Raw genomic sequence first — 26,481 nt, 5'->3', positions numbered from 1 at the left:
ATATAGTAACAAAAAATGAATATTTTCCTCTATTATATACTTAATAATAAGTATTTAAAAATATTTTCATTTTTATTAAAATTTCATTTTATTAATTTAAATTTTAGTGCTTCATGTTTTTTTAATATGTTATTTTCCTTCTCTTTATCTAATTTTTTTTCAGCTTCTTCAAAGCATTTTAGAATACATGGTGATAATTTTTCTAAATGTAAAATTTCATCATACGTTAATATTTCTAAAAGTGTATGGCATTTTGCTTTAGATATAACTAAACATGGAGTAATAATAAAATTATTTTTTACAACACATTTTGTTTCTTTCATATTTTTTACAATAGATAAAAAATTATTTCTTAATTTTCCATTACTTACAAAAATTAATTTATCACTTTCATCTGTTAATTTAATTATTTTACTTCTTTCTTTTGGTGGATAAGTGATAGAAATAATTTTTTTTCTTCCTCTCCTATTTTTTATCCAAGACCACCCAGCTTTTTTAGAAAAATTTCGAAAACATATATTGAAAATATTCATTTTTTTTTACTAATTAGCACTTTTTTTTTTTTCATTCACAAATATATATACATATATATATTTTATTTTAATTCTGTTCATTAGATTTTTTTATTTATATAAATATTCATATTTTTTATATTTTCCAAATTTAAACTCATAAATTCTTCATAATTTAAAATAAAAATGAATCTTACAAAAAATTTTACATTTAAAAAATTCAATTAACAGAATTATTTACTAATTATTATTATGTATCAATATATATATATATATATATATATATATATATATATATATATAAATAAAAAAAACTCTTAGTAGTTCAAAATGGATAAATGTACATTTAAAAAAAAAAAAAAATGTTTTTAAATTATTAAAAGCTAAATATGTTTAAAATAAATTTTGTTAAGTTTAAAAATAAGTAAAAAAAAAAAGAAAAAAAAAAAAAAAAAAAAAAATTATTTTGGAAAGTATAAATAAGATAATAATTTTATAAAAAATAATATAACATTTTTTATAATAATGAAAATTTATGTAGTTATTTTAAAATAAAATATCTTATTTTGTAGAAGTTTTTTAAAAAAAAGATTCATTAGGCATAAGAAATCTCCATTTTCCAGTAGGTAAGTTATTTAAATGAATGTTACCTATTTTTACTCTATGTAAAGATTTAATTTTAATATTTGAGAGTAGGCAAATTTTTCTTATAATTTTATGAAATCCTTGATACAATTTAAATATAAGTGTAAAACCATCTATATATTTTATGTGACATTTATAAATTAGTTTACCATCAATATATAAATTTTGACGTAATAACTTTAAATTTATTTCTTTTATTTCATTATGTGTTGTAATTATGTATTCTTTTTCAATTTTATATTTATATTTATTCAATAAATAATTATGTGATAAAGTATTTTGTGTGTAAATTAGCAAGCCACTTGAATTAGCATCTAACCTACCACATACATATAAATTATTAACTTTTTCAATATTTACATTTTTATATATAAAATAACTCATACATTTATGATCTTCTTCAACATATTTATTTTCATTTCTAATTAAATTCCTTACTAGTAGTTTCTTATTTGATTTAATATCTGTTGATAGTGATAAATAGTTTTTAGGTTTATTTATAATAATTGTTATTTTATTTTTTAGTAATTCTTCTCCTCTTTTTGTTAGTTCAATTTTATCTTTATGTAAACAAACATTAACATTTTCATAAATTATTTTGTCATTAACTTTTAAAATCCCATTTTTCAAATTTTTAAATGCAAACCTCGAACTACATATACCATAATGCGAACAATATTGATTTAATTTCATTTCTTTAATTTCTTTTTGCTCATCATAGAAAGTAAAATATTTGCTATTATCTATATATATATTAATTAAATCATTACTAATAGTATTTGGTGAGTTATTAATGCTTAAAAAAATTTCATTAGGTGTTTCACACTTTTTTACATTTTTTATTTCATTATTATTCACATATATATCATCTCTTTTTATTTCTTCACAGTAACTTTTTTTAATATTTTTTTTAGTGTCTTTATTTATTTTCTCTTTTCCTATTTTTTTTAAAGTCATTCCATCTTTTTTTTTAATTTTTTCGTTACTTATCGTTGTTTTATTTTTCTCATCTTCAATTTTTCCATTTTTATTTAATATTTTATTCAATTTTTTATATTCACTCAAATATTCTACAGATAAATTTTCATCATTTTCACAAATTTCTTTTTCTTTATTTATATAATCAATTAAACTACCATTTTCAATTAATTTTTTTTTATCGTCATTATTTTTTTTACTATCTTTTATTGTCTTTTTTTTTATAAAAGTTAAAGTTTTTTTGGATAAATAGTCATAAAATATTTTCTGTTTTAAATCAATATAACTTTTACACTGTTCTGATATATCTATATTTTTTTCATATTCTTTTTTATTATAACTATGTGTTACTATTTCCTCTTTTATATCATCACTTATATATCTATAAAAATTTTTGAAGTTATTTAAATTATTATTACATCTTCTAAGTTTTAATCTAATGTAATTTACTAACATAAGAACATGACCCAAATATAAAAAAAAAAAAAAAAAAAAAATTAAAAACAGAAATAAAAATATACAATAACTTAATACTACAATTGAAGTGATATTGAATCGATTATAAATAATATAATTTTATATTTATACTTTCTTTAGCAAACTCAAACCATTCAACAAAATTAAATATATATATATATATATATATATATATATATATATATATATATATATATATATATGCATAAATTAATATAAAAAAAAAAAAAATTAATAGTATATATTTTATTAAAAAAAATTTTTGTTGAATAATATTTAGTTAATATAAAAAACAGTAACAATCTAAAAAAAAAAAAAAAAAAAAAAAAAAAAAATAAAATTAAATATAAATAAAATGGATAAATTCCTACAATTTTCTTATTTTATGATGTGATTTTATTTGAATTTTTTTTTTGATATTCTAGTTTATTATGAATAATCCAATTAATATATTTAAAAAAAAATTTTATGTAATATATATAATTAGTATATTGATATTTTTAAAATTTTGCATTATTATTTAAAAAAAAAATTGTAATAATATAAAGTAATAAACTATTAAAACATATTGAACAATTATATATAAAAGTTTCTCCTATAAGTTTTTATGATATATATGATTATCGTAAAAAAAAAAAAAAAAAAAAAAGATACTTATATAGAAAATATGATTAATATAATAAAAATACAATAAAAAAGAATAAAAAAGAATAAAAAAGATGATGTATGAAAATAAACATATGGAAGAATTTGAAAAAGGTAGGCATAAAGTAAAAAATGAAGTAATTCATTTAGAGACTCTTATGGAATCAAGTAAAAAAAATTATGTTGATGACATCCTAGATGAGATAAGTGATGATGATACTATATGTGAAGAAAAAAAAGTAAATAACAATGAAAATGATTATTATTATATAAACGATATAATAAAAAGAAATTATCCATTAGAGTATGAAGAAAATAATATATACCCAAAAATATATTGTTATGAACCAACAAATTTCGAAAAGTTTAAAAAAAAAATAAAAAATAAAAATGAGTTAAGGCATTATGAATGTTATTCTTCTACTATGAATGAATTTTTTTATAAATATAATGAAAATTATTATTATGATATTTTAAAAAATGAAAGTTTTAAAAAATTTGCGGAAGAATTATGGTCAAATAGAAGCACTATAAAAACAGAAACACAATATCAAGAACTATGTATAAAATTAAGAAAAAAATATAAGGTTAGTCCATCTAAACATCAAATCAGTGTGGCTTTGCAACATTATTATTTGCAAACTTTAAATAGTCAAAACGAAGATAAAACCAACGATATCGATATAAAAATAAATAATTCAAAAGAAATGGCAAATGATGATGATACAAATTTGGATAAAAATGAAAATGAAAATAATGATGATAAAAATATAAAACAATGTGAAAATATGAATAATGATGATAAAAATATAAAACAATGTGAAAATATGAATAATGGTGTTAAAAACCTAAATGAAATTGAAAATTTAAGTGATAATGAAAATAATGAAGATGATGTAATCATAAATAAAAAAGGAAAGGATGTCAAATTTGTTATGGAAAATGTAAATAAGATGATAATTACTAAAGAGATGAAAAATTATAAAGATTTAGATTTAGAAAGTGTTCAATTTTTGCAAATAAATAAACGTAAAGGAGTTAGATCAAATAGTGGTGTATTGGTAATAACATTAATAACTCATCCACATAAATTTAGTTGTAAGTATGATTGTCATTACTGTCCCAATGAGCCAAATCAACCAAGATCTTATTTATCAACTGAGCCAGCTATTTTAAGAGCTAATCAAAATAATTTTGATGTAATTTGTCAATTTTTCAATAGAACAACTACTTTAGTAAATAATGGTCATGTTCCAGATAAAATTGAAGTGTTAGTTTTAGGTGGAACATGGAGTTGTTATGATGTAGAATATCAAGAAGAATTTATAAGAGATGTATATTATTCTGCAAATATTTATCCTGTTTTAAAAAATAGAAGAAAAAAACTAAGTTTAAAAGAAGAACAAGAAATAAATGAACTGAGTAATTGTAGAATAATTGGATTAACTTTAGAAACGAGACCTGATCAAATAAATAAAAATGAATTATTGAGATTAAGATATTATGGTTGTACAAGAGTTCAGTTGGGTATTCAACACACTGATGATTTTATTTTAAAAAAAGTAAATAGGCAATGTACTGTTAAAGATTGCATAAGGGCTATATATTTGTTAAAAGAAAATGGTTTTAAAGTAGATATTCATTTAATGCCAGATTTACCATATTCTAATGTATATAAAGATATTGATATGTTTAAATATATTTTAAGTTCAACTGACTTGCAAGCTGATCAATGGAAGATATATCCTTGTGAGGTTACTCCTTTCACTAAAATTGAAAAATGGTATAATAATAATGAATATAAACCATATTTTGAAAATGATAAAAATTTATTAATATGTTTAATTCTTCTTGTAAAAAAATCAATTCATCCATGGATAAGATTAAATAGAGTTATCCGAGATATTCCAAACCCTTCTATTATTGCTGGTAATAATATTACTAATATGAGACAACTAATAACTCATGAAATGAATATAAGAAATGTTTTTTGTCAATGTATAAGATGTAAAGAAATTAAAAATCAAGAAATTGAAAAAAATAAGAATTCTATTTTTTTAAAAATTTATAAATATCCAACTTTAGGAGGTGATGAATTTTTTATTACTTTTCAAGGAAAAAAAATTCTGAACAATTCAGAAAAAAGTAGTAAATTAAAAAAAAAAAATAAGAATAAAAAAAAAATGTCAAACATAAATGAAGAAAAGTTCAATAATAATAATATTAATAATAATGATAATATTATTAATAATAAAGAAAATTTTATATCTGATAATAAAAAAAATAATACTTATAAAAATGAAAATGAAGTGAATCTTAATGGTAAAAATAGTAATTTTTGTAATTATAAAGAGAAATCAGAAAAATTAAATTCTGATAATTTGGAGAAAATATATAATAACAATTATGGTGATGATGATGATGATGATTATGATAATAAATATGCCTTATTAGGTTTCTTAAGATTACGATTAAGACATAAAAATAATTTTTGTGATGATAGACCTTTTAAATGTTTGGAAAATTCATCCTTAATTAGAGAATTACATGTATATGGCTCACTATTAAAGCATGATGATTTTAAAGATGAATTAAATTTTATTCAACACAAAGGATTAGGAAAATGCCTAGTTTTAGTTGCAGAAATTATTTCTTATTTTTATAATTATAAAAAAATGTCTATTATTGCTGGTGTTGGCACAAGGGAATATTATAAAAAATTAGGTTATTCTAAAGAAGAAACATATATGACTAAAACCTTAAAGAAAGAAGACATTTATAAAAATTATTTATTGAATTTTGATAAAATAGGAGATAAAATAATTATTAACAATTATAATCTGAAACATTGCCTTTATTTAATGCACAAAAAAACACCAGAACCACCAAAATACAAACGAAGTGAAATAAATGATTTAAATTTATATATTAATGAAAATATTATTCCATTAAATTCAAGTAATTATTTATCTTATAAAGATAAATGCACAATTTCTATAATAGATATTCAAAGTTTATTAACAAGTAATAAAATTACTGATTTCTTAAATATTCTTAAAAAACTAACTACAAATTATATAGTTAAAAATCGTATTATTTTTAGTTTATCGACTTTTGTGTTTTTTAGTACTGCATTTATGTTTTCCCTTAATTTTTTAAAAAAAAAGAAAATTAATATTGTATAAATTATTTTGCTTTTTAATTTTTTTTTTATTTTTTTTATGAATATACATCTTTTTATATTTATTAGATTCATTTTTTTTTTTTTTTTTTTTTATTTGTATAGTGCATATACATAATTATTTTGCATATAATTAAAATCTTTTCTTTTCTTTAAAGTTTTCTTTTAAAAAATTACATTTTATTAATAGATAATTATCCTTGTAAAAAAAAAAAAAAAATATTCCATAATAATATTTATTAGGACATATTTTATTAAAAAACATATATCATATATATATATAGTCTAATTTTTATATTTAGATAAAATGCGAAAATTTACTTTAAAATTTATATTTTTTATAAAGCAATAATTTTATAGAATATATGAATATAGTATTGTATAAAAATAAATTTTATTTTTTAACTCTAATTTTTTATTTATAAATATAATATAATATTTATCCATTATTTCTTATAAATGTATTTTTTTTTTTTTTCCTTTATTATAAAACATAATAAAAAAATTTGTGTGCAAATAGAAAAAATAAATAAAATAAAAAAAAATAAAGTGCAATATTATTTTGCATAGAATAAGTAAAATGACATTATTTTTATTTTTACAATTTTTTTTTTTTTTTTTTTAAAACTTTTCTTTTTTTTAGTTTTCTTTTAGATTGCCTATTTTTTTATCCTTTATAAACCCTTTTTTTTTGTTTTGTATTATTGATGTTTACGATATATGATTTTTACGTAACCTGTTTTTTTATAAAAAAATAATATATACTGTTTTTTTTTTTTTTTTTTTTTGCTGATTCTTAAGTTTAAAAAAATTCTAATGTTTAATATAGCACGTAATCAGACATTCTTTAAATTTAATTAATGATAATTAAAATCTATGTATATTCTTATTTGATATTTTATGTTTTTTTACTTTTTTTTTTTTTTTTTTTTCCTTTTGTCTAGATTATTTTAAATGTACTTTTATTTTTGTATATTTACAAATTTTTTTTAAATACAAAATTAAAAAAGTAAAAAGTGTGACAACATAAAAACTTTTATTGTTATATTATGTATTAAATGCTAGTAATTTTCAAATATTTAAAAAAAAGCATTTTTTTTTTTTTTTTTTTTAATATTCCTACTATTAAAGCACATTGCTAATTAAGAAAAAGAAAAGAATAAGTATTAATATTTAATGAGAGTATGTTTTTTTATAAATAAAATATTTTAACTCAAAAAAAAATAACACACTAATAAGAGCTACGATTGCTATAAAAATTTTCTAATTATACCTTTTTAAAGTTTAGTATTCATTTTTTTTATATTTTTATATTCTTTTTGTAATTTGAATTTTTTAATTTCTGAATTTTCTATTATGTTTTTTTATTTCAATATTTGTACTTTCTATTTTAACTTTTTTCTTATATCTCCTAATTCTATATTTTAATATATATTTCCCTTCATTTCTTTTCAATTTTTACCAATTTTATGTTTTAGTTTTAGTTTTTATTTTTTTTTAATATCTTCATTTTTTCTTGTTTTAACTTTTTTTTTTTTTTTTACGTTTCTATATATTATGTTTTATTTTTATTTATCATCCTTTTCTTTCCTTTTTTTTTTTTTTTTTTTTTTTTTTTTTTGGTTATAGAGTTTAATAAGTGTTAGTGTAGTATTAATAAATTTATTAATCATTATAACTTTATCTCTTTATATTTTTAAAATATGTCTTTTTAATTTTTTTTTTTTTGTATTTTATTATTTAATTTACTAAAAAAAGGAAAAATGATTTTATATTTTAAATATTATATTTGAAAAAAAAAAAAAAAAAATAAAAAACAAATAGTAACAAAAACACATATATGTAATCGTTTATTTAAATATATTTCTTTTTTTTTTAAATTTGAAGAAATTAGTAGTAATGCAAACAGAAACTAAGTCTGATAGCAATTTATCAAAAAAAAATGTATATGAAGAAATGATAAATTTAAAAAATGATTTTGCTATTTTAATGGAAAATATAAACGAAGAAACAAAAATTAGAGAAATGAGGAAAGAAGAAAATTTTGGTTTATTAAATTTAAATTGTAATGAAATGTGCAATGGCTCTATAGAGGAAAATGCAATGGAAAATAAAATTTTAATTGAGAATTCAAATGAAAATAATACGAATGATATTTTTTGCAATGAGAATGAAGATAAGTTAAATGAAAAGGAAAAAGTTTTAAATAATGACATAAATATAAAGAATATCACAGAAGATAGTGATGAAAATATCGAAGATAATATTCATAATTTTAATTTAATTGAAATTAATAGCAGTAGGAGTGAATCAAAGGAAGGGAAATCAGAAGATAATAAAATGAAAACGAAAATTCAAAATTTATTAAAATTAATAAATCTTTTAAAATTACAAATAAATAAAAAAGACCAAGAAATTTATAATATGGGTATGAATATATATATATATATATAAATATATATATTATTTACATATGATTTTTTTAATATAAATAATGTGTGTTATATCTATGTATTTTAAACTACACACACTTTTTTTTTTTTTTTTTTTTTTTTTTCTTAAATACACATATTTATATTTGTCATTTTTGTTTTTTTTTCATTCTTATATACACATATTTATATTTGTCATTTTTATTTTTTTATTTTTTTTTTTTTTTGATATTTAAATTACATTGTTTGATAATTTTATTTCTTATTTTACATAATTTATTTTAGAAATAGATTTAAAGTTGAAAGAAAAAAATGATGAGAAAGGTTTCAATATATATGATGTAGAAGAAGACAGTAATAATTTAGAAAAATCAGATGGAGAAAATTTTTTAGTAAATAGAATGAAAAGTATGCTTATATCTCAAAATGAAGAAATAACAGCTTTAAATGAAGAATTAAAAAAAAAATCTCAAGAAATATTTTATTTAACTCAAGAAAATACTGCAAAAAATGAAAAATTAGTTGAATTAAAAAAAGAAATAGAAACCAATTATATGTACTTAAAAGAATATAGAAGTTTTCAAAAAGAGTTAGAAATGGATGTAAATAATAAAATTTATAATGCAGAAAATTATTTAAACATAACAAATCAAAAATTAAAAGAAAATAATATTAATATAAAAGAAAAAAATTTAAATATTGAAAAGCAAAGAAGAATAATAAAAGAATTAAATAATGAATTAAAAAAGAAAGAAGAAAAAATTTGTGAATTAAGAGATATGATTGAAAATATAGAGTTGAATAATAGCAGAGATATAATAAAATATAAACAAAATAATATGGATTTAATAAATAGATTAAGCTTAAATAATTCATTAATGAATAATCAGAAAATAGAAATAGAAAATATGCACATAAATTATAAACAATTAGAAGAGGAATTAAAAAATAAAGATAATGAACTAAAAAAATTGCATAGAAATCTTTTAGCTAAAGATGAGGAAAATAATAAAACTATACATGACATGAACAGGTTAAAATTTGATTTGGAAATAAAAAATATTAACATTGTTAATATAAAAAAGAAAGTAAAAAATATAAAAAAGGAGTGTTCTATTCGTTTAAAAAAGCAAAAAGAGCATTATATTGGTGTTATTAATCAAATATACAAAGAAAAGGATGAAATTATGAAGAACCATATAGATGAAATATCTAAATTAACAAATCATTATAATGAAGTAGTTTCTGCCAATGAAAATATAAAAAATGAAGTAATAATAAAAAAAAAAAATATATATATATATATAAAATATGTGCTGATGTAAATTTTTTTTTAATGTTATACATTATATATATATATATATATATATATATATATATATATATATATATATATATATATATATATATTTATGTGTTTGTATATAAATTTTGACTTACTTTTTAAATTATATTTTTATAATTCATTAATTCTGGTTATTTTATAATAAGAGAAAAAAAAAAAAAAAGGAATTTTTTCATTATCTTTTTTTTAGATGAATGATCTAAATGATGAAATCTTAAAAAAATGTAGTGAGATAGAAAAATTGCAAGATAAATTGTTAGATTGTGAATCAAAATTGTTAATTTATGAAAATAATAATGAAATCAAAATACTAAAAAAAAATGAAGATCATTTAAGAAAATTGTTAAATAAACATATACACAGAAATGAACAACTATTGAATACTACTTTCCTTTTACAAAAGTCAACTTTAGAGAATAATTCACTAGAAAAAAAAATAATTGAATTAAAAGCTAAAACATATAGAAAAGATCGAGAAATAAAAAAGTTGCAGGAGACAAACAACAAAAGAAAATCATTTAGCGATTGTAGTAGTGAAAGTGATGACAAAAATAATGGTATCAAGGATACTAGGGTTAGTATGACAAAAAATAATATCAAAGACGAAGAGAATTTTAAATCTTTATTAAGGAAAACAAATGATAAAAATAATCTTGTAGTATCATCATCAGAAATATCAAATAAAATTACCAGAGAAAAAGAGTCTCTTAATTCAATTAAGGATGACCCAATATATTTAGCTTTATATGATTATCTTAATTGTTATAGTAGAAATAATAATGCTTTTAAAATAAAAAAAGTGGATACTAACACATATTTATTAAATGGAAAAAGAATTATAATAAAATTTATTAATGGTGATTTATATGTAGAAGATGATATTTACCCTGTTAAGCTACAAGATTATCTTTTAAAAAACAGTATATATTAATTATTTCATTAAACAAGAAAAATAGTTATATATATATATATATATATATATATATATATATATATATATATATATATATTATTATTACGTGTGGTAATAATATTTAATCTTTTTACTTTCTGTTCATATTTTTTATATGAAAAATAGAAAGATACATACATATTAATATGACGCATATTCTAGTAACATTTGAATCTTTTTTAGATATATTTGTTTTGTTCCTTATTTATTATTTTTTTTTTTTTTTTTTTTGAATAATTACATAATTTAAACATTTCATCTTTTATTTTTGTACATGTGTAAAGAATAAATAGTGAAAAAAAAAGAATATTATATTTGATTTTATGCTTTAATGCTTATATATATGAATATTTAAATTTTGTTATTCTTTTTTTTGTATAATTTTTATAGTATATTTTTTTATTTTTTATTTATTTAAGATTTTATAATATATTGAAAGAAATAGACATTTAATAAATTAGTTAAACAAAAAAAAAAAAAAAAAAAAAAAAAAAAAAAAAAAAAAAAAAAAAAAAAAAAAAAGACACTATTTTGTTATATAAAAATAAGTAAAGATATATTTAGAAAATCATCTATCATAAATAAATGCCAATTTAGAAAAATATAAAATAAAAAGTAATAATAAAAATTGAAAGAAAATAAAAAAAAGAAATATATAAATTATTAAAAATGTATATTATAGAGAGAAAAAAATTAAGTTATTCAAAAAGGATAATGGATGGAAAAAAAAAAAAAAAAAAAAAAAAAAAAAAGACATATAAACTTTTTAAAAATATCTTTGAAATATAATGAACTTATATCTTAAAAAAAAAAAATATATTTTTTTCAAAAATAATTATTAAATGTTTCTTTATCAACAAATGATTCTATTTGACTCCACAAATAATCACAAGAATCAGATGTTATTTCATTTTTATCTAGTTGTAGACGATGCCACATATCTGTTTCCGTATTTTTTGGTATTAAGCAAACTTCTAATTCATTTTCTTTATCTTTTATTATTTTTAACCGAAAAAGCTCTTCAATCAATAAAAAGGTTTTTCTATAAAATAAATATTAAATATATATATATATATGTTCATATTAAAAATGGAGTAAAACATACATAAAATATATTAAAAATAAAAATATTTCAATGTTATTTTTAAAAAATTATAAAAGTGCATAAAAATATAAATATATATAATTATTTTATTTTTTTTTTTTCATTATACTTATATCTTTTTGAGATAGCTAATGTTTTAAGTTTTATAGCTTCAGTATATTCTTGCAATTTATCAATTTTATATTGCGCTTTTTTTAATAACATTTTTTTCATTTCATACTTATTTTTCAATATGTTTTTTTTTTCATCAATTTCATAAAAAACTTTTAACTTTTTTTCTCCAGTTTCTTCGTTTGTATCACAAAATATGGATTCACAATCTTTTAATTTCTGACACATATTTTCATATTCTTCATTTACAATATTTCTTTTATCTTGAACTACTTTTTTTTTATTATAAATAATCTGTTGTATATTTTGTATATTATCACTAACATTATTTGATAAATTTAAGATATCATTTATGCATTCATTTTCATAGTTAAAATTTAATGAGTAATCGTTTATATTCATGACATTTTCACATAATGTATCAATATCTTTTTCTACGTTATTACACTTATCTATATTATTGATAATATTTTGAAAATATATATATTCACAATCATTACTTTTATAAGTATCTATATTTATTTTTTTATTTGTTGTATCCCTTAATTCATTTTGATTCAAGCTTTTAGACATTCTATTCATTCCATTATATTTAAGATGTGTAAGTTTTTCTTTATAATTTTCCATGTTATTACTTATACTAGCTTCTGAAAAAGCTTGTGAATTCGATAAATTTTTTAAATCTGCATTATTAGTTTCAATTATATTATTTCTTAACATAATTTTTTCATTATTTAGTATACACTTTATTTTATTTGTTTCTAAATTATTTTTCAGTAAATTACTAAATTTCTTAGAATTATTTGAAATATTTTTATTACTACTATTATTCAATGTATCAAATTTTTCTATATCTTTAATGGTAATATCATCACTCTTATCTATTTTTCTTTTCATGTAAGAATTAAAATTTTCCTCACTTAATCTATCAAATACACATGAATTAAAATTATCATTATTATTTTCATTACTTGTGTTGTTCATTATTTTTTCACTATTTGTTTCAGTTAAATAATTTAAATTTTTATTATCATTTTCAGCAATAGGGTCATTCAAATAATAAATGTTATTATGATTTTCATTTTTGTGGTTATTAAATTGTTCCATAAATTCTGTGTTATTTTTATTCTTATTATTTTCTAAATTAAATTTTGCATTTTTTTCCTTAAAATAATGTTTGTGATTTAATTCATAATTATGATTGTTTATCAACTTATTATTATTTATCAATCTCTCATAATTAGTGTAGTTTCTTCCTAATGAATTTGAATTGAAGTTATCATAAGTTTTAATTACATTTACTATTGGATACGAACTATTTAATGTCTCATTTTTATTTTTATTATAAAAAATATTTTTATCTGAACATTTATTAATTAAATTATTTCTATTAAATAGATTATCATTTGAATATTTACTATAGACATTCATATTTTCATTTGTATTATTTAAAATATTATTATTGTTAAAATTTTTATTGCATTCTATATTAAAATTATTATCAATATTATAATTCTTTTGAGCAAATCTTTTATTTTGTGTTTTCATTTCCTTATTATCTTTCTCATCATTTTTGTTTATATTTTCAAAGGTTTCATATTTTCTTTTCGTTGGTGAAGAATAAGTAGGTATGAAATTTTCTGAATTATTCACATTATCATTTTTATTATTTTCTATTTCTTTATTCTGAATATTGTATACAATATTATATGCAGGATTATTAGAAATGTTGTTTGTTGAATGGGTATTAAAAGCTTTAGTTAATCTAGTATTATTATCATTTTTTCTTAAACTGTTATTATCATTAAAAGATTTTTTCACATTTTTTCTATCATTATACTTTTCTTCATTTTTGTTTTGCATTGTTGATTTATTGAAAAAATTCTTTTTAGAGTCATCATGTAATGTGTTTCTTGTATTAAATAAAGTTTTTTTCTCTTCATATCTTAATTCATTATGTACTTTTGTAGAGGGTGCTTGAAAATTTTTATGAGGAGCATTTTGACTATTCTTGAAGGTTAATTTAGGGGGATGATTAAATGTATTGTTATTTGTTCTCAGTTTTAAATTGGAATTTTTTGCATATGTATTTTTTTGTGGTAACAACAAATTTTGTACATTTGTATTTTTACTTATTGTATTCTGATTATTTTTTGTTTTATTCATAAACCTTACACCCTTATTTTCATTATTAACGAATTCAGCTTTAAATTTAGGTTTTACAGAAACTTGATTCATATCTTTAATGTTTTTTAATGACTAAATATGCTTATCAAATGTTAGCTTTTTGCTAATAATTGACATTATTTTATTTTATTTTTTTTTTTTTTTTACAATTATTTCTGTAGGCATCCCTTAAAAAAAAAATCACAAACTTTTTAAATAAATTAACATGTAATATATATATAAATATATATATATGCATATATATTTATAAAATATAATTTTAATATTTACAATAATTTTGCTTTAATATATTTCATTTTTGCATAAAATGTTAAGGATAAATAAGAAAAAAAAAAAAAAAAAAAAAAATTAATATGTTAATTTTGACAAAGTATTGACATTAATATTTTTTTTTTTTTATTTTAGTTTAAAATTTGTTGAAATATATAATATTTTATATCAGTCTAAAATATCCTTGCCACATAAAAATATGGAGTTTTATATATTTAAAATATATAGATATATATTCGATTAAATATTAATTTATTTAATCAGTAAGATACAATTAATTTATAAAATTTACATCAAATTTTTTACATTTAAAAAAAAAAAAAAATATATATATTAAACAAAGAGTTAAAATATATATTTAATAATAAACAATAAATAAAAAATGAAATTATATTTTATAATTTTAAACTTGTCTTTATAATAAAAATATATATATATATATGCATTAATAAAAATAAGCTAACAAAAAATACTAATATAAAAGAAATAAAAAAAAGTAAAATAATTTTAAATAAATGGTAAGTTTATGTTAAATTCAAGTAATATGAATGTTAAAAAAAGAAAAAGTATGAACTGTTAATAAATATAATTTTTTTTATGATAAAAAAAAATATGATATTATGTATGAATAATTTTTTTTCTGTATTAATTTTGTGTGCAATGTAAAAATATTAATATTTATTTTTTAAATTTTATAATTATTTAACTAGTAATGAGCATATACCAAAATTTTAAAAATAAAAATTAAAATATTAAAAGTAATATTAAAATAAAAAAAAAGTTAAAAGGAAATAATGCAAAATTAAAGTATAATAATGTAAAAAGAATAATATTAAATAGAGAAAATAAAATATAATAAAATAAAACTATAAGAAAATTACGAAAATTCTTATTTTTTTTTACAAATTTTTAGGAAAAAGTTAATTACTAACAAGAACTAAATGGATATATATATTTTATTTTAAAAATGGTAATCTCATCGTGCGTTTTATAATTAATTAAAAAGATATTATATTTAAGATTTAAATAAATATTAATAATTTTTTTTTTTTAGTCTTATTGTTTAAATAAATGTTATTTGTTTTGTATTTTCTTTTATTTATTATTTTCATTTAAACTATGCAAGATGGTTATTGGAAATTTAACGAATGTCTAATATTTATTTATGAGAATAAAATTTCGTTATATAAATAAAATATTAATTTGGTATAAAGAAGATATATATCTAAAATAATTATCTTATAAATTTTAATATTTTTATTAAGAACTTCATTTTTTTTCATCGGATTTACCATTATTTGTTAGAATTAATAGTTTGAATATAGAAGGAATTATATTAATTTATGTATCTATTAATAACACATAAAATGAATTACATATTTGATATTTTTTTCAGAAAGCTAAATACGAATAATTAAATACAGAGAAATTGTCAAAGAATGAAAATATAATATACATAATATTTTAGTTTTCACAATTTTATATATATTAAAAAAAATGGATAACATAAAAATTACTTCTTTGTAATTAGTTTTAACTAAATATTTTTTATTTTATTTTTATTTTAAAAATTAAAGTACCTTGTTTTATATCATTGATTACATATAAATTAATTTTAGGTAATAAAAAAAAAAAAAAAAAAAAATTAAGAGCTAATTTAGTAAAATTAAAATCTCTAGTTTGCAACACTTTTCTTTTCTTGTTCTTTATTAATTTTTTTTGTTGACATTTTATTTTATTAATATCATAATGCTAATGAAAATTTGTATTTCATTTATTTTTATTTTTAATTTAGTTTATTTATGTATTTATAATCTAATAAATATAAAATAAAATAATTAAGTTATAAATAATTTGCGATATAATAATGATATATTAAATAAAATAAATTTATTATGGTAATAAATTAAATGGAAATCAATGTTTAAATTTTAGTATTTCTTATAATAAAAAAAGAATCATAAAAAATATAGAATTTTTTAAATATTTAAGGAAAATACTTATTAACAAAACAAATAATGTCAAATAGTTTTTATTAAAATTGTATTAAATAATATGATATCAGCATTTTACATAACATATTAAAAAAATTTTGATAAAAATAAAAGAAAATAAAATATCATGAAAAAATATAAAAAATTTTAGAAAGTGGCACAAAAAGGTACTTCTTGTAAATTTTTTTAAAATAAAATAAAATAAAATTATTCTTTTTTTTCCTTATAATTCATTAAGCTTTAAAAGTTATTTCTTTAATTTTTTTTATTAAGCATATTAAAAGAAATAGACAAAAAAAAATAACAATTTTATTTTAAATCTACATTATATTTTTGTTGAACTCCTTTTTAATTTTTAGTTAAATTATTAATATTTTTTTGTTATAGTAGTATTAACCATTTTTCTTATTTTATTAGAACTTCAATATGTATATAAAAATTAATAATTTTAAAAAATTAAATAACGAAAACAAATTTTTAGAGTTTTCAAGAGTGAAAATATTTAAAATCTTTAAAAGATTTTTTGAATTTATCATCGTTAATATTTTTAATAGGAAAATTTTTATTCCTGCTATGGTTAATATATATAATGAAAATTTCATTAAAAGAAAATATACACAACTAATGAAATTGTTAAAAAGCATTTGTTTTAAAATATATATATATATTAACAGAAAATTACTTCATATTATTTTCATAAAATAAGAATATATTTAAAATTATATATTCAAATTTTTTCTTTTTTTTAAAAAAATTGTGTGAGGCTTAAGAATAAAAATTATTTCATCAATTTTTATAATTTCTTTCTAATGAATATGAATATTTTTTTCAGTTATTTAAATTTTTTTTTTTCGGTATATTAGTTTTATTTTTCTCATTAATAACTCATGTTATTTTTAAATAATTTTGTTTTCAAAAAAAAAAAAAAAATAAATAAAATTACATATTTTGAAATTTTGTTATATATATATATTGTGATTCTTCTTAAACATTTTCAAGAGATTTTTTTTTATATTTTTTGAAATTATATTCAAATAGAGTATTTAGTATTTCTATATATAAAAAAAAAAAAAATAAATAAAAAGAAAATGTTCACAGGTGTCTTTAAATAATAGCTAAATCATACTTTTCTATAAAAAATAAAAATGTAAACGCAATTTTTTTCTTTTCTAATTTCATTAATAACAATAATACTATGTTTTTATGTGCAGTAATATTACAAAAATGTTCCTTGTCTTAATTTTTTTTTGAGTAGAATGAAAAATATATGGAATGAAATTAATTATATAACTATTCTTTTATCATATTCATTAATGAATATGTTAATAAATAAATATATAAAAAGAAAAAAGCATTATATTTAAATTAATTGAAGAAAAGAAGATATATTCTTTTAAAAAAAATTAAATGCTTTTATGATTTTTTTTTTTTTATTCTTCTATAGAAAATAACAAAAAAATTTATGTAAATAATTCAGATATGTTATTTTATATTTTTTTTTCATTTTTAAAAAAAACATTGTGAATATCTATTTTTTTCTTTTTAAAATTACTATATCCGAAATAATTTCTTCTCTTTTAGATAATTATTTAATTAAAATAAAAAATTTCTCTATTTTTACTTATTATATAAAAAATATTAAACGTATCAATGATAAAAAAAAAAAAATATATATATTTTTATTTCATTATAGAAAACATTAAGATATATTTATCTTTTATCATTTAGTTAATATGTATTTTTATGTGTATATTATTCATTTATTTTTTAAATGAGAATATGATATAAATTCCTTTTAATGGATAAAAATAATATACATTGAGATGAGAAAAATGAGACATTAAAAATAAAAGTGTGTAATTTATAATTGTAAAAAATTTATACTTTAAAATATATATATTTATAAAACAATTGAATTTAAAAAAAAAAAAAAAAAATATATATATTCATAAAGATTTTATAAACTTCTAATTATGTAATTTTAAGACATAACTTAAAAGATATAAAGACACTAAATGGATATTACTTATAGAAACAAAGATAAAGAAATTAAATTAAAAAATATGAATTTTAGTGATCAAAATAATAATTTTTTAAAAAATATAAATAATCTAAAATATAAAAAAAATAATTTAAAAAATAATTTTATTTCTAAATTTTCATTTAATGAACATATTGAAAAAATTAATAAAAAATTTGCAACATGCAAGGATTTGAAACATATGGAATACTTTTGTGATAAAATATTAAATAATGAAATAACTAAAAAATTAAGATACTATAAAAATATAATTAATTTTTATAAAAATTATAATTATATTATTATTAAATTTAATATGGTAAAAATCTTTGTATTAGAAAATAAGAAAAAAAAAAAATATCTTTTTGAATACAAAAACGAGAATGAAGCTTTAAAAAAAGATGCAGAAATATTTCAAAATATAATAAAAGAACATTATATAAAAATAAATAAATACAATAAAAAATTCAATGGAGAAATGAGATATATTAATCAAATTAATAAAAATGAAAAAATTAATAAAGAAAAAAATATTCTAAAAAAAAAAAAAACCTATAAAACGAATTTATTTAAAATTCTTGCTATATTTTTAGATGACATTGTAAAAAAATATTTTTTTTTTGAGGATAATAAAGTTAATAATTCTTATTTAATACTAATTAGTAAGAATAAAAATAATAATGAAAATTTTGTCTTAGAAACATATAAATATAGTAAGATAAATTTCATTAAAAAATATTCTCCATCAGTAAAAAATATGTTTTCTTTTTTATCTAATATCTATCAAATACAAAGAAAAAATACTTTTTATTCAGATAATGAATACATAAAAAATGACAAATTATTTTTAAAACGCTTAAATTTTAAATTAAGGAAGATATTTTATATACTAAATGTTAATAAATTTATGAAAATATCTACTGAAAGAAGATTCTCTAAAATAAAAGATAGAAAAAAAGAAATACATGGAATTTTAAAAAGAGAAATATTAAAAAAAAGGGTAAAATGTTTTATATATAATTCATACCTTAAGAATTATTATAATAAGCTATTTAAAATTAAAAAAAAAAAAAAAATAAGATTGAGTATGGTGAAATTATTGAAATTTCATAAAACTAAATTAAGAAAAAAGATTCAAAATATTGAAGAATTTAAAAAATGTTATAAGTTAAAATGTGAAAATTTTAAAAAATGCATATTAAATACTTTAGAATTAATTATATCAAATGTAAATGTAACAAAGTTAAAAAAGAAAAATGTTACTTTAATTGAAAACATACGTAACTGTTTTTTTTTTATTACAACAATGAAAAACAAAAAACTAATAGGTGGTGTAATAAACATAAAAAAAAAATATAAATTAATAAAATTAAAAAAAATTCAAAAATATCAGAATCATTTTAAATCAATAAAAAATGATAACGAACCTAGAAATATGTTGAAAAGTAGAAATTTCCAAATGGAATTTCCAATTATTGCTAATAAAGATATATTAAAAGAAAAATTGCATGTAAAGAAATATAATAATTTACTTTCTTATAATTCTTTTATAATAGAAATTATAATTAATAAAAATATGAATCATTACAGATATACAGATAAAAAGACTTCATATGAAGTTTATTTTTTAGTTGGTAAAAAAAAAATTAATAAAATAATTATAAGTAAGAATATTACAAAATATATTAAAAAAAAATACAAATATTTATATTATTTAAAAAAGAAGGAGAATTTCATTATAAAACATTTTATAGACAAGCTATATTTAAAAAATAAATTGTGTTGTTATTTTATAAAAAATATAAAAGGAAGTAAAAGGAAGCTACCTATACAATACCCGTTTTTACAAAATGAAATTAATAAATCATTCTTATCGTATAATATTAATAATAGGATATTAAAATATATAAATAATTTTAAAGAAAGAAACTTAAAAAGTAATATAAAAATTAATAATACCAATAGACAGTTAGAACTTTATGAAAAGAAAAATATGATAAATAATACAGAAGAAATAATTGATTTTTTAATAAGAATTAATAATAAATTTTCATTGAAAAAATGGGTAAATGAAGAAAATTTAAAGTTTAAACCTGATAAGTCTATTGAAAAAACAGAAAATAGTTATAATAAAAGGAAACGAACTTTCAGCACCTTTTATTTGAATGAATTAAATAAAAACACAAATAATAAAATTAATGAACACTTTTTTGTAAAAAACAAATATAACAAAATAAATTTTTTAAAAAAAAATATATTTCATAGAGAAATAACTAAAAACACAGGATATTATGAAAGTAATAATAATAATAATTCAAATACAGATATTTATCCATATGAGATAAAAAAAAAAGTAATGATAGATTCATTTAATAAGGATTGTAATAAGTTTATTATTGAAAAATTAATGGAGAAAAAAGATAAAAATATAAGGGATATATTAATTATTAATTTAACAAATAAAAAAAAAAGTGAAGCAAAAAGTATTCAAAGAAGGGGATATAATAAGAATTATAATTTGATTGGAAAATACAAAATAAAAAGATCCAATAGAATTAGAAATTCTAATTATAATAATAACATAAAAGGATTTTTAAATATGAATAATAATAATTTAAATAGAGAAATAAATAGGAAACATAATAATAATTATTATTTTGATATTTTTGTGGGTAATAATAAAAGAAACAACCTATGTATGTATAACAATGCTAATTATAATGGAGGTTATATTAATAACACTACAGATAATAATACTAATGTTTATCTTAATTATTTTGATAAAAATAAAATTATTGATAATCCTGGTAATCTTTTATTTATAGAAAAAAATAAAATATATAACAGAAAAAAAGAATTACAAAATGGAATTAATTTTTTATTTTTAAATAGTAATATTAACAATGTTGCAACAAATTCATTAAGATATGATATCTTAAAAAAATATGCAAATCACACAAATTTAAAATCTAGAGTGAAATGCATTTTAAAAAATAAGTATAAGGAAAGAAAGAAGAAAAGAGTATCTTCTAATTTTCCATATTATATGAATTATTTAAAAAAAAAAAAAAAAATTTCTTACAATAATATAAATAATTTTTATAAAGAAAATAAGCACTTAATACATAATAACGAATTGAAAAAAGAAGATCTTTCAAAATGTTCTGAATGTATAAACATAGATTTATATAAGGTAAGTTCTTTAGGTGAATTCTCTAATTTGTTAAATGAAAATAAAAATGAAGGAAATTATAAATATGATGATAAATATAATACTATGGAAATAAATAATATAGAAAATTATTCAAATGATAAATATAATGAAAGTAACATGAATTGTGTATCTTATTTTAAGAATAGCTTAAATGGGAAATCTTATTTTGAAAATAATTCAATTGATGAATCTGATTTTGAAGATAATCTGAATAATATAAATTATTTTAGAAATAATAAAAGAAATACTTATTATTTATCTGATATTTTTGATGAAAAGAGCTTAGAAATAGAACTATCTATTAAAAGTAAATCAGAAAATAAAAGTGTACTTTTAGGAGATGGAGAAAATAATAATATTTCGATAACTTCTGGGATAAAAGAGGAAAATATATTAAATGAAAATTTAATGAATAATAAGTTGATGGATGATTCATCTTTATTATATGAAAAAGAATCAAAAGAATTAGTACAAAAAAATAGAAAAAAAAAGAAAAAAAAGAAAAACTTGGATTGTATATTAAATGAAGATTTGCCATTAGAAAGCATAGATAATATATTAAAAAATAATTGTGATATAAATTTAGAAAATAATTATAATGAAGAGGAAAAACCAATTGAAGATAACTTTGAAAGTGATAATAATAAAGAGTCTTTAAAAAATAATATTGATTTAGAAGTTGCAGTTATGGAAAGACATAGTAGTATTTTAATAAATAGAGGAATAAAAACAAAAAAATGTGTAGATTATTCTTTATATAATACATATGCAAAATCATCTTTTTTGCAATGTGCTGAACAAGCAGATAATCACTTTATTGGAAATTATTTAGATAGATATAATGATGAAAATTTTTATCATTTGCGTCAAAAAATAAAACTTTGTTTATCAAGAACATTTGCTAATTTAAAGACGACTAGCGAAACATGTGTTTTGCATTTTACTAATCTAATATTCGACTTATATATAAGTAGATTTAATTCAAAAGAAGAAATTATTGATAGTATAATTAATGATATTGTTACAGAAGAAAAACAATTTTCTGATGTAATGGTACAATTATTAAAAGAATTTTATCCTAAAATATATAATGATTTCATATATAAAGAACAATTAAAAAATAAGTATAAAATATTATATCAAGAATTAAAAGAGTCTTGTGATTTGATATATCATTTTATAGCTATAATATGCCTATTTATATCTCAAAAGTATTACAATTATAGATTGATATCCATAGATTTAATAGCTAAAACGTACTGTAAAAGTCACTTAGAAGGATTAAGAAAAGTTTATGCATTAAATAATGATCTAATTAAAGATGCTTCTCCTGATTACTATTCAGCTACGCAATATTTGGATACTACATTTTCTTCTCATAGTGTAAATAAAAATTTCGCTTTAGAAGTAGAGATATGTATTTTAAAAAAATTAAATTACGATTTATCTATACCAACTGCTTATAGTTTGCTTGATAGTTTACTAAAGGCTAATGAAAATATCAATTTTTTAAAAGTGAGAAATGATTATAATTCCACAGAGGGAGAAATCTTACTAAGAATTGCAAATATAGATAACATTTTTTTAAAATATAAATCTTCTACTCTAGCTATGGCTATTTATGAAATACTAAATTTTAATATATGTAAGGATAAAATGCAAAGAGAATTATTCGATTTTACTAAATTAAGTGATTTTAATCATGTAGAAGAAATAAGTATGAGAAGAGAAAAAGATAACGATTTTGATTTATATTTAGAAAAAGAAAAAAAAGAAAAGGAAAAAAAGAATGAATTAAAATTCTTAAAAAGACAAGCAAGAAGTTTAATTATTGCTGAAGAGGAAGATCGATTTATTACAGCATCTAAATATATAAATGAAAAAACAAAAATTTACAAATATATTAAAAAAATTATTATTAAATTATGCTTCTTAATTAAAAAAAAAATACCAAAATCTTATTATAATTGCGATTATAACTTAAGTGAAAAATTAAGTTCTCATATTAAACGTTTTCATAAAAGTAAAATAGCATATTTAAATCGTATTAAAATGAAAAAATTAAATAAAGCCAAAAAAGGAGTAGATATTAACATAAAAAATGAAGAGACTGAAAAATTCCTCAACACAAATTCCTCAGTGAAAATTTACAAAATAAGTAAGGAATTCGGTAATAATGCATTAATAGATGTTAAAAATAAAATAAAAGAAAATAATAAAAATCATAAAATTGAAGAACAACAAAAACATATGTACGAATCAGAAAAAAAGAAAAAGTTAGAAGAGATAAGAAACGATGAAATTAAATTTCAATCAATAAAAAATAAAATAATTGAAAAGTTGAATAAATGTATAAAAAAGTTAATCAAATTGAAATATGATGATATCCCAATTAAATATTGCACTACACATATTTTAGAAGGAGATAAACTCAAAATTTATATAAAAAATGATAATGATATTGAAAATATAAATAATGCAAATAAGATGAAGAAAAATTCTTTAAATAACGTAAAAGATATGCCTCTGAAATATAATTTTCAAACAAGATCAAAAAGTAATTACATAATAGGTACAAGAACAAAATCAACAGATGAACATTTGGTATATTATTACAACTATATAAGTAAACTAAAAAGTAGATTAATTAATGGATTAAAATATTTTTTACGAAGAATTAAAAAAATAAAGAACAGAGAAGTTTATGTACAAAAAATGAACATGAGCTTTCTTTTTAAAAAGAGAAAAAGAAAAAAAAGAAAAAAAGAAAAAACACTTAAGAATATTCCTTTATATAAACAGTTGTTAAATGAAATAAAAATTTTTTTTTTGTGGATTTATAAATTAACAAATATTGAAATTCGCCCATTAATTAATTTTTCTGATCTAAAATTTATATCAGTAATAAAATATTACGAAAAAAATTATTCTAAATATGTTTTGAGAAAACTTAATTATATGGATGATAACAGTGTAGAACAAGATAAGAAGATAGCTGAAGAGAATTTTGAAGATTTTAAGATGAGTTCAAAGAAGACTATGAAAAGAGGTAGAGATAATGATATTTATGAAAACCACACAAATAAAATCGTCAAAAAAGATTTTCAAGAAAAAAAAAGTAAGGTATTAAATAAAATTTATATTGAAGAAGTTAAGAGCACTATTGAAGGAGGAGAAAAATTTTTTTATCCATTTTTAAAAAGTACGGTAGAAATAAAAAGATTAAAAAATAAAGAAGATATAATTGAACATAAAGAAAATATAAAAGGTAATGATCAAAATAATAAAAATGTTTTAATATTAGAAAATGTGAAATGCGAAAATACAAAGAACAAGACAAATTTTTATGAAAAAATAAAATATATGAAGAATAATGGAGGTGAAATAATTGAAGAGAAAAAAAAAAAAGAAAGTGAAAGAGATAAAGATGACAATTCATTATTAGGAAAAAAAGAACATGAATCCTTAGAAAAGCAGAAAGACAAATTTGGTGAAAATGTTGAAAATAATCATTTATTTTCAGTAACCAATTTTGAGAATTTAGCAAAAATAAATAGTGACTGGATAACTATTAATGATCCACAAGTAGATGAATGTGCAAAAGAACTAATGGAATGTTTTTTGAAATGGAAAAATCAAGATTATATTTCAAAAAATTGGACATTTAATGAATATCCAAATTGTAAAGAATATTATTTTTCATTAGTTTTTGGTGATTTAAAATCATCTGAAGCTCTTAAAGGAATTATAGAAATGATGCATATGAAGTATAACCATTTATTAAATATATATAAAGAAATTAATATACAAAATAATTTATTATATTATGAATAATAAAGAAATTCAAGTTAATCATAAAAATGTATAAATATTATTTTTTCCTTTGTCTAAATATTAATATTTTCTTTCTGTTTACTACCCATTTTTATGTCTTTCAGGATGTTTAAAAAAAAAAATAAATAAATAAAAAATAAAGACTTAATAATTTATTTTTATAAATTTACATTAGTATAAATTCATTATTAGAATAATTTAATAATATATATAAAATATACGTTTATATATGCATATGTTTTTTTTAATTATATATTATGGCTGTCATTTAGTATAAATTCTAATCATCTAATGAGATTTATAAGAATTGAATTTCCAAGCTAAAAGATAATTCTCATTTTTTTTTTTTTTTTTATTTTTATATATTTATTTCATAATATTAATAAGAATAATATAATTTTTATAATTTATAAAATTATAATATTAATATAATTTAACATGCTTTATTTTATTTTTATTCTTTTATACTTTTTGTTTTTTTTTTTTTTTTCTCTCTTTTTTTTTTTTTTTTTTTTTTTTTTTTTTTTTTTTTTTTTTTTAAAAAAATTTAAAATTCCTTAAAAAAAAAATTTTAATTTT

The 26,481-nt window shown here is 16.9% G+C and overlaps 6 protein-coding genes across 6 annotated transcripts; 3 read left to right on the top strand and 3 right to left on the bottom strand.

Moving 5' to 3' along the window:
• Nucleotides 1-83: 83 nt before the first annotated feature.
• On the bottom strand, nt 84-533 carry PGAL8A_00129100 (conserved Plasmodium protein, unknown function; the record flags this gene model as incomplete). Its single annotated transcript, XM_028674813.1, has 1 exon — nt 84-533. The coding sequence occupies one exon, from the start codon at nt 531-533 to the stop codon at nt 84-86; it is 450 nt and encodes a 149-aa protein (XP_028526406.1).
• A 558-nt stretch (nt 534-1,091) lies between these two features.
• On the bottom strand, nt 1,092-2,591 carry PGAL8A_00129000 (RNA pseudouridylate synthase, putative; the record flags this gene model as incomplete). The annotated part of the gene is made up of 1 exon (XM_028674811.1): nt 1,092-2,591. One exon carries the CDS (start codon nt 2,589-2,591, stop codon nt 1,092-1,094), a length of 1,500 nt encoding a protein of 499 aa, XP_028526405.1.
• Nucleotides 2,592-3,334: 743 nt separating this feature from the next.
• Nucleotides 3,335-6,442, top strand: PGAL8A_00128900 (histone S-adenosyl methyltransferase, putative; the record flags this gene model as incomplete). Its single annotated transcript, XM_028674810.1, has 1 exon — nt 3,335-6,442. One exon carries the CDS (start codon nt 3,335-3,337, stop codon nt 6,440-6,442), a length of 3,108 nt encoding a protein of 1,035 aa, XP_028526404.1.
• A 1,895-nt stretch (nt 6,443-8,337) lies between these two features.
• Nucleotides 8,338-11,146, top strand: PGAL8A_00128800 (conserved Plasmodium protein, unknown function; the record flags this gene model as incomplete). The annotated part of the gene is made up of 3 exons (XM_028674809.1): nt 8,338-8,866; nt 9,156-10,141; nt 10,406-11,146. 3 exons carry the CDS (start codon nt 8,338-8,340, stop codon nt 11,144-11,146), a joined length of 2,256 nt encoding a protein of 751 aa, XP_028526403.1.
• An 846-nt stretch (nt 11,147-11,992) lies between these two features.
• Nucleotides 11,993-14,621, bottom strand: PGAL8A_00128700 (cyclin related protein, putative; the record flags this gene model as incomplete). Its single annotated transcript, XM_028674808.1, has 2 exons — nt 11,993-12,209; nt 12,382-14,621. The coding sequence occupies 2 exons, from the start codon at nt 14,619-14,621 to the stop codon at nt 11,993-11,995; spliced, it is 2,457 nt and encodes an 818-aa protein (XP_028526402.1).
• Nucleotides 14,622-18,849: 4,228 nt separating this feature from the next.
• PGAL8A_00128600 (cyclin, putative) lies at nt 18,850-25,902 on the top strand (the record flags this gene model as incomplete). Its single annotated transcript, XM_028674807.1, has 1 exon — nt 18,850-25,902. One exon carries the CDS (start codon nt 18,850-18,852, stop codon nt 25,900-25,902), a length of 7,053 nt encoding a protein of 2,350 aa, XP_028526401.1.
• Nucleotides 25,903-26,481: the final 579 nt, after the last annotated feature.

This window comes from Plasmodium gallinaceum (assembly GCF_900005855.1).
Source record: "Plasmodium gallinaceum strain 8A genome assembly, contig: PGAL8A_v1_64, whole genome shotgun sequence".
NCBI lineage: Eukaryota > Apicomplexa > Aconoidasida > Haemosporida > Plasmodiidae > Plasmodium > Plasmodium gallinaceum.
The sequence above is the reverse complement of the archived record's forward strand: the minus strand, read 5'-3'. Positions and strand labels throughout refer to the sequence as shown.